The 9,549-nt window shown below is 32.1% G+C and overlaps 1 protein-coding gene across 2 annotated transcripts; it reads left to right on the plus strand.

Annotated features, from left to right (window-relative positions):
* The first annotated feature begins 1,714 nt into the window (after window positions 1-1,714).
* Window positions 1,715-5,255, plus strand: LOC133307949 (eukaryotic translation initiation factor 3 subunit E-like). Of its 2 annotated transcripts, XM_061508528.1 has the most exons (3): window positions 1,715-2,080; window positions 3,608-3,737; window positions 3,830-5,255. In XM_061508528.1, the coding sequence occupies exons 1-3, from the start codon at window positions 2,067-2,069 to the stop codon at window positions 4,067-4,069; spliced, it is 384 nt and encodes a 127-aa protein (XP_061364512.1). In that variant the 5' UTR covers window positions 1,715-2,066; the 3' UTR covers window positions 4,070-5,255. The 2 variants fall into 2 exon arrangements, with proteins under 2 accessions (XP_061364512.1, XP_061364511.1); XM_061508527.1 differs by lacking the exon at window positions 1,715-2,080 and having other exon boundaries at window positions 3,467-3,737.
* Window positions 5,256-9,549: the final 4,294 nt, after the last annotated feature.

Below are 9,549 nucleotides of genomic sequence, written 5' to 3' on the forward strand. Positions count from 1 at the left end.
CTTGAATCCATTCTAAAAAATATAAAATTAAACACTATGAACAAAATAATTACTTATGCAAATATAGGACAATTAAATTAAAATAGTAGCATAAAGAAATTAAATTAAAATAATTCCATTAACAAACCAGTGTAATAGTTTTTTCAAGTCATGTAATATATAATGTTTCAGTGTTAAAGTTGAAAACAAAAAGAGCAGCATGAGCATTTGCATGCACATTCATAACAGCATAAGGCTTTGAGTTTAATTTTATCAATCATAAGTGATATTATCAATCAATTTTCTAGTCCGATGTGGGAAGGGTAGTGCGAGGGAGGTGTATGTGAGGGATGCTTAGAACTTAGAAGAGTCAAGTCAACAGTGTTATTTTATTTTCAACTTGGCGTGACTTATGGATCAATATGGTAGAACCTCATCTTTACCCTCCTGCCTAATTATCAGTCAAATCCCTTTCTTTTAGTGTTAGCACTCTGCTAGTACTCTAGACTTGGTTATTATATCATTAGGAACATTATGACGAATGAAAGGGCCATTGTCAACCCATAACAACATAACAGCATGAGTAGAGGTCAAGCTAGTTATGAATTTCTGTATTTCATCATTTCACGCGAGCTTACCAGTTAGAAATTGTGAAAGATTTGGGTAATAATCCCATATAATTTTCAACATTAATTTTAAATGTTTGATTTTATTGATTCGTACAAGAATTGAAGAAAGTGAAGGAAATAATAGACATATATATGGTTAGATATAGACGAAAAGAAATTCATACAGGCCAGTAAATCAAAAGAGAGAAAGAAAAAATAAACCAGAATATAACCAAAAAAAAAAACAAGAAATTTAAAACCAAAAAAAATCACAAAATAAACCAATAAACCAGTAAAACAAAACAAATAGAACCAGAATATAACCAAAAAAATATATTTCAAACCAGTCTTCTTGAAGAGACCAGGAGACCACAGGCCAGCGACTCACGAGAGAGGGAAATAGACCACAGTCCACAGCGACTCAGTGAGAGCGAGAGAGGGAAAGAGACCAGTGACCTGACCACAGTGACACCGAGAGAGAAAAAGGAGAGGAGAGACTCAGAGACCAGACTCAGAGAGAAAGAGGGAGGAGAGACGAAAGAGGCGATGCGTTTTTTATGAGTGCAGAGACATTAGAGAACTTTAGCATGGTTTGCGTTTTAGGTTTAGGATTATGTTTTTATAAAATTTTATTTCTTTTTTAATAATATTTAATTTTATTAATATATTTAATTTTTCTAAAATATATATATTTTTTTAAAAATTGTTTTTTATGAAAATGCCATTTGACCCTGTCGGACACGGTCAAATTCGCGTGTCGGAATGGTCAACGTGTCGAAAAAAGTTGACTGCGTGTCTGACACCGTGTCGGACCCGACTCTCCCTGTTTTTACAAGTGTCGGTCACCGATACTAAACAATTAAAAAATTTATTAATCAATTATAATATTTTTCTGCACTTAATCCATTAAGTGTTTTTTATAATCTGTTAAATAGTGATGGTGTATAATTGTTATTTTTTAATTAATAACGAACAAAAGGGTAAATAAAAAACCAACAAATCAGGTCATTCACAAATTAAAACGCGGGTACCCTAGAGCCAAACCTAAAAAAAAAAAAGCTTTAACTCTCCACACAACAAGAAGTTTGTAAAACCCTCGTTTGGCATTGTGATAGCATCACAGAGAAAATGGCAATGTACGATCTAACCCCACGAATGGCACCGAACATGGACAGGCATTTGGTGTTTCCTCTTCTTGAGTTCCTTCATATGAGGCAGTTATACAACGACGACCACATCCTTAAAGCGAAGATCGAACTCCTCAACAACACCAACATGTGGTTGATTAAGCAATGGACATTCACAAGAGTCTCTACCACACCGAAGATGTTCCTCAAAACATGATCGATCGGAGGGCTGAGGTTGTCGCTCACCTTAAGTCCCTTGAAGACGCCGCCGCACCCCTCGTCGTATTCCTCCAGAACGCCGCCGCCGTCCAGGAATTGAGAGCTGACAAGCAGTATAATCTTCACATGCTCAATGACAGATACCAGGTTTATATTAATTTATTATTATTATTATTATTATTTTAAATTCCAGCATGTGTTGAAGCCTTAGTGACTCCACTAAGCCGGTTTTGAGTGTAAAGTTTTTCCATATTTTCCTAAGAATTATACTCTCATGAATTTAATCCATTATCCTTTGGGTAGGATAGATCGTGGAGTAGGTCAAATCCTAGGATCTAGCTGGAAAACTACTATACCAACAATTCTTTGGGTTAGGTTTATTATAATTTTTTTAAACAACATTGGATCAACAACTCTTGGGTTAGGTTTATTATAATTTTTCTAAATACTGTGTCCGAAGCCTTATTGACCCCACTAATTCGTTTCAGATTTGAGACTCTCCACCATTTCCAAGAATTTTGAATATCATGAATCAAATAGAAAAGGTCAAATCCTGAAATCTAACCGTGACGTCGGTAGAGCAACGACGTAATTTTAGGGTAGCCGTATATAAACTTATTTCAAGCTGCTTGAGAAATGTTTATATATATATATATATATATATATGTATATATATATATATATATTACTTAAGTTTTTGAATAGCATTTTTATTTTTCTAATTGTTTTTGTTGGGTTATGGTATGTTAGGATTGGAATATTCAGAATGGTAACATAGCAACAAGATTAAGGGGCAGTCTGATAAAATTTTAAAACCTAATTGATTGTTCAAAATTCAGTTAGTATAATATGAAAAAGCAATTCAAGTGACAGTATGAATCTCTGAATTTTGTTATTAATAGCTCGCACCCCTTTATTATCTCAACTTTATGCATAACGCAAAGGATATTATAAGAAATTTTACTTTATTCTACTAGGAGATATCTCAAAAAATTTTAGCACTAAGCATTGGTCATCAAACAGCTACAATACCAAAAAATAAAAAAATAAAAATGGACTTGTGATCTAACAACTTGTGCTGTACTGATCTTTTGTGATGTCTCGTCTCTCAATATGCATCAAAAGCAACATAGCAAAAAAGTTTAAGGGGAAGTCTAACAAAAATTGTACCTTTTATGATTATTCAAATGATATTCGTATTGAATAAAATGCAACTCAAGTGACAGGACCAATCTCTTAATTTTGTTACTAAAGAGAAAAAAGACTAATAGCTCCTAACCTTTTATTATCAGCTTTATGCATAACACAAAGGATATTATAATAAAATTTACTTATCTCAAAATTTTAGCCTTGTGCATTGGTCATTAAAATGCAACCCAAGTTTTTTTTTTTTTTAAATTGATATTGGTATGTTTAGACTGCCAGGAGACACAAAGTTATTGACTTGGGACCTTTGGGCCATTTAAATCTTCTTTGTTTGTGATAAAATCCCACTTTAAACTGAGACAGTATCATAGTAATATCCATACATTGTTTCTTAAAAGTTTGTCTTTGTTGTTTTTTATTTTTGTAATGTTTGGTCCTCCACAAATAGAGGCATTATACCAATATGCGAAATTTCAATTTTGAGTGTGGGAACTACTCCGGTGCTGCTGACTATCTTTATCAATGTAGGGCTTTATGCACAAATAGTGAAAGGAGTCTGAGTGCATTGTGGGGAAAGCTGGCAGCTGAAATATTGATGCAAAACTGGGACATTGCTCTTGAAGAGCTCAATCGTTTGAAAGAAATCATTGACTCAAAGGTTGTTTCTCAGTTGATCTTTTGAATAGCAGCACGTACCTGTTGGTAATGCTCATATTAATATAGACTCACTGGAGGTGAACTTTGTTGCAGAATTTTGCATCACCTTTGAATCAGGTGCACAGCAGAATATGGTTGATGCATTGGAGTCTGTTTATCTTTTTCAACCATGACAATGGAAGAACACAGATAATTGATCTGTTTAATCAGGAGAAGAAAGCCTTGATGAAATTACCTCTTATTATAGTATATTGTAGCTTTAGCTTGGTGAATATCCTCGGCCCTTTTACTCACAACAGGCAATGTATTGGTATCTTGACTTGTACCTCGTGAACGGGTTGGCATGTTGTTCTCCACTTCCAGACAAGAAAGCTCATTTGTTGCAGCAAAATTAATCATCCGATGAGTATCTGAATCATCAGTATAGTATTCAAATTCCATACGTGCAGGATTAACAATTATTCTCTCTTCGGCTTCCGTGGATACTCATGGATTATGAAATAGATCATTATGGGGCTGAGGATACTCTTCAAGCTAGTCAAAAGACCATCACTCTACCAGATCAAATTCATGTTGATCATGGGGTGGCTAGATCTCTCAATGAGGATACAATTATAGATTCTTCACACATGGAAGTACTGCCAGATTTAGGGACTAGACTAATGGAGGAATTGGACATGCAATCAACTTACCCTCGATCATATCCGGTCAGACCTGAATTATTTGATGACTTGGATCCTGAGGCTAAAAAGCATTATTCTAAATACATAGAGGATAGTGATACTGAGTTAAACCAATACTGTGACCAAACTATGAATGTTAATGATTTGAATCCTGGAACTCATCAAGATAGGGTCTCCTCAAATAGAGTTTCTATGCCTGATTCTTCAATGGAGGAGGTTCATGTAATTAGTCAAGTTCATGTAATTAGTCCACAAATTCAGCAGCTGTGGGGAGGAAGGAACAGAAAGCCCATCTTTGATACGTGCGTATTGTTAAGAGACCAAACGCCTTCGGGAGATGGCTAAGAATTGTGATGATATAATGCAAAGGAAAAGGAAGATTTGAGGAGACCCTATCTTGATGAGTTCCAGGATTCAAATCATTAACATTCATAGTTTGGTCACAGTATTGGTTTAACTTAGTATCACTATCCTTCCTCCCCACAACTGCTGAATTTGTGGACTAATTACATGAACCTCCTCCATTGAAGAATCAGGCACTGAAACTCTATTTGAGGAGACCCTATCTTGATCAGTTCCAGGATTCAAATCATTAACATTCATAGTTTGGTCACAGTATTGGTTTAACTCAGTATCACTATCTGCACGTATGGAATTTGAAGACTATATTGATGATTCAAATACTATTACTATACAATGATGGTTATGCAAAAAATGGAGTCTGAACCTTTTGCGGCACATCTAAGGAGTATTTTTTTATGGAATAATTATGGGTTATATTTATCTCATTTTACATAAAGAAGTCAAGTTCCCACACACACAAAATAGAGGTGAGTACCATCTGTAATTTTTTTTTCCCTCTCCTTTTGTCTGTGGGTTCTGCTTGTAATATTGTCTATCTCTCATAAGATAATTCTTCTCATGTATCCTGATAAAATGATTTCCCAATAATTATTGCAGTAACATTTTTCATTTTAGTGTGAGAATCTTTTTATAACATGAGATTAGATATGGTTATTGTATATCTTTGATCGTTAGTTTTCGGTGCAATTCTAGTGGCAGTAGAACTTTTCTTACTGTAAGAACTTTTCTTCCAAAAAAGAACTTTTCTTCTCATGTTACTAACACAACTTCTTACTGTACCAAGCTAGTTTTATATTTTTGAATTTAAATATTATAAATTGAGGGTTATACTTGAGAAACATGCAAAATTAATAATGAGAAAATTTAAAGGTAGAACTTGGGAATTGTTAAGAAAGTTTATGACTACTCAAGTAATACCAAATTACGTAAGTTTTAATTTTTTTTTATTGTTAATATAACATCCAACTTATTCTGAGAAATGCATTGGTTTAATAGAGAGACAGGACTACGGCGCGTGTGCATTGCATTGGCTCCTTTAGAATTTTATAAAATACACAGCATATGAATAGCAAATTATAAATATGCAATAATTCAATCAATTTTATCGTTAACATGTCCCATTTGCCATTTACTAACTAAAATGATACTACCTTATCCTGTAAAGAAGGGAATTGCATTAGCACCATAAGGCTCTATTGAATAGCGGGGTATTAAATTTTTTTCTTGAAGAGGGTCAAATCATAAATGTAAATATTTTCTTAGAAGTTATAATTTTTATATAATAAAAAAATAGAAATGGTGCTTACAACTGAGGTGTAAATAGCTGAATCAAGTCAGAATTTAGCTTAAATAAGTCATGTTTGTGTAAAATATTTTGAACTTAACCTGATCTGTTAATCTGATGTAGGTCAAAATTCTAAGTTTGATTTGAACTATATTTAAAAACAAAAGGATTGGTCTAGGTCTGCTTAAGCCTATTATATATTCAAGAATTAAATAAATAATTTCAATAATATTATTTTTTATTCAAAATTATTTAAAAATAATTTTATTTATTTTATTTAAAATAAATAATACGATATAATTCTACTTGTAAGCTTATAGACCGGATCTTGTAAAAAAAAGTTTAAAGCCTATTTTTTAAATAGGCTTTTTTAAAAACCTGAACTTAATCTAATTTATTAGATATAATAAGTCAAGTCTGATCTAATATAGACTGATTCACAAACTCCTGATAAGTCATCAGCCTCATTTACATTTGTAGTTACAACTAAGGTTTCTATAAATTTTGAAGAGGACGGACACTTAGGGCTGTGCATGGGTCAGGTCGGGTCAGGTTTTTGTCCGACTCGACCCAACTTGGTTTTTATAGGTCAGGTATTTTGACCCGACCCGCTTTAATTTGATCCAAGACAGGTCTGACTTGGATTGGATTTTGTTCAACTAGTTCAGAACCAGTTTGGATCTGACCTGACTTGGTTTCTAAAGTGGATCTGACTTGGTTTCTGAACTGGGTCGAATCTGACCTAACCCGTTTTTGACTTGGTTTTCTCACAAAATTTTGTCGAAATTTTTACGTTGTAATAGACGAAAATTTCGTCACAAAATTATTTTTCGTCGAAATTATTACAAAAAAAAAAATTTCTATTGAAATTTAGTTTCCGTCAACAGTTTTGACGAAAATGATTTCTTCCGTTAAATGTTTTAAACGAAAAAAGAATTTTGTCAAAAAATTTGACGGAATGTTTTTCGTTCAAAATTTCGATGGGAATGTGTTCTGGCGAAAATTTTGACAGAAATTATTTCAAGGGAAATGTTTCATTTGAAACTTTCGATGAAATTTAGATTCTTTAAATAATTTTGACAGAATATTTTTTTCCTCAAAATGTATTTTTGTCAAAAAAATTTACAAATTTTTTTTATAGAAATGTGTTTCGTTGAAAATTTTGATGGAAATTTTTTATCAAAAAACTTAAAATATTTAGTTGAAAATTTTTGATAAAAATGTGTTTCGCCAAAAATTTCGACGAAATTTTTTTTTGGTCACAAAATTTAACGAAAATTTTTTCGTCGAAAACTTTCGCCGAAAATTGAAATATGTAAAGAATTTTGATGAATTTTTCTGCCGTCAAAATTTTTTGATGACGAAAATGTTTCCGTCGAAAACTTTCGCCAAAATTTGAAATCTGTAAAGAATTTTGAAGAAATTTTTTGCCGTCAAATTTTTTTGATTATGAAAATATTTCCGTCGAAAACTTTCGCCGAAATTTGAAATCTGTAAAGAATTTTGATGAAATTTTTTGCCGTCGATATTTTTAGCCGTCAAAATTTTTTGACGACGAAAATGTTTCAGTCGAAAACTTTCGCCAAAATTTGAAATCTGTAAAGAATTTTGATGAAATTTTTTGCCGTCAAAAGTTTTTGATGACGAAAATATTTCCGTCGAAAACTTTCGCCGAAATTTGAAATCTGTAAAGAATTTTAATGAAATTTTTTGCCGTCGAAATTTTTTGATGGAAATGTGTTTCGTCGAAATTTTTAATGGAAATTGTTTTGAGGAAAATGTTTCATTTGAAACTTTCGACGAAATTTAGATTCTCTAAAGAATTTAGCCAAAATATTTTTTCTGTCAAAATTTCTTATCGAAATATTTTTGTCAAAAACTTTTACGAATTTTTTTTACAAAAATGTGTTCCGTTGAAAATTTGGATGGATATATTCTTTATCAAAAAACTTGACGAAAATACTTAGTCGAGAATTTTTGATAGAAATGTGTTTCGCTAAAAATTTCAACGAAATTTTTTTTTGTCAGAAAGTTTAACGAACATGTTTCCGTCGAAAACTTTGGCCGAAATTTGAAATCTGTAAAGAATTTTGATGAAATTTTTTTCCGTCAAAGAATTTCGATGAAAATGTGTTTCGTCTTAAAGTTTTTATGAATATATTTTTTTGTGAAATATTTTGACGAAATTTAGATTCCGTAAAAAATTTTACAAAAAAAATATTCCGTCAAATTTTTTTACCAATATGGTTTTAGTCACAAATTTTGATGAAAATATTTTTCGTCACAAAATTTTGCGAAACTTTTTATGAAAATATTTTCCATAAAAAATTTTGACGTAACTGTGTTACGTTAAAACTTTTCTTTAATGTAATTGTGATTTTTTTTTCACATAATGGGTATGGGTCAAGTTTTGGGTCAGTGGGTTAATATTAAAACGAGTCAGGTCTAAAACTGACCCAAATAAAAGTGGGTCAGTATTTAAACCAGTTCAAAAAATATGGGTATTTATGGGTCGGGTCAAGGTCGGATCAAGGACAAGGCAAGTGAACCAGCTTTTTTGCACACCCCTACGAACACTAGATATATGACTAAAAAATTAAAAATAATCCTCACTTTTGAAGATTTATATAAATTTAAAAAGGAGTGAATACCCCCGCTAACCCCTCGCTCGATCCACTATTACCTCTATTGGCTGTAAGAAACTTTATTAAAATTTAGTGAAACAAATTCAGATATTTATGCATAAAATTATATTGAAACTACCTTTTTTTTTTTTAAAGATAAGCCAAACTAACCTTTATAGTCAATTTAGATTCCAGATTACTTATGCATATTTTTCTTGTAATTTTAAATTATTTTTTCTGGAATATTTCTCTTTTAATTAATATTTTCAAAATTTATCTAGATTATTATAAAATGTTCTCCATACTTGCTAGATAATAATATTGATACCATCAATTGTAAAGATGACTAAGTGCAAATGCTTTGGGACGTTATGTTTTTTTTTTTTTTTTTTTTTTTTTTTTTTTTTTTTTTTTTTTTTTGTAATAAAGAGGGGCAAAAGCCCCAAACAAAACAAAAATTACACGACGCGAGAACTTAAAAGATCTACAGAAGCATCCTAAAGAAGGAGCTCTAACAAAGGAGAAGGAGGAGAATGATAAACAATAAGATTATTATCATCCTCAAAATGCCTAGAAGCAAACCAGTGAGCACATCTGTTATTTTCTCGAAAGGTGTGTACCCAACGAACATCCCAATCTTCAGCAAGCCATTTGTGAATACGGAAAACAACCTGAGAGTTTCTGTGATTGTTGCTCCCTTCTTGGATAGTGCTAAGAGCAATTTCTGAGTCACATTCCAACTCCACTCTCCTAGCACCAGTACCCCAGGCCAGCTCTAAGCCTTTGAGGATACCCCAGAGTTCTGCATCAAGAGGATTACAGAAACCTAATCTGAAAGAGAAACCACCCAGAAAAGCA

The sequence above is a fragment of the Gastrolobium bilobum genome, unplaced genomic scaffold (assembly GCF_033153095.1).
Source record: "Gastrolobium bilobum isolate Gb01-03AN ecotype WA unplaced genomic scaffold, APGP_CSIRO_Gbil_v1 utg3757, whole genome shotgun sequence".
NCBI lineage: Eukaryota > Viridiplantae > Streptophyta > Magnoliopsida > Fabales > Fabaceae > Gastrolobium > Gastrolobium bilobum.

Excerpts from the sequence above, each read along its gene's own strand:
- LOC133307949 (XM_061508527.1), top strand. The coding sequence starts at position 4,225 with ATGGATTATGAAATAGATCATTATGGGGCTGAGGATACTCTTCAAGCT.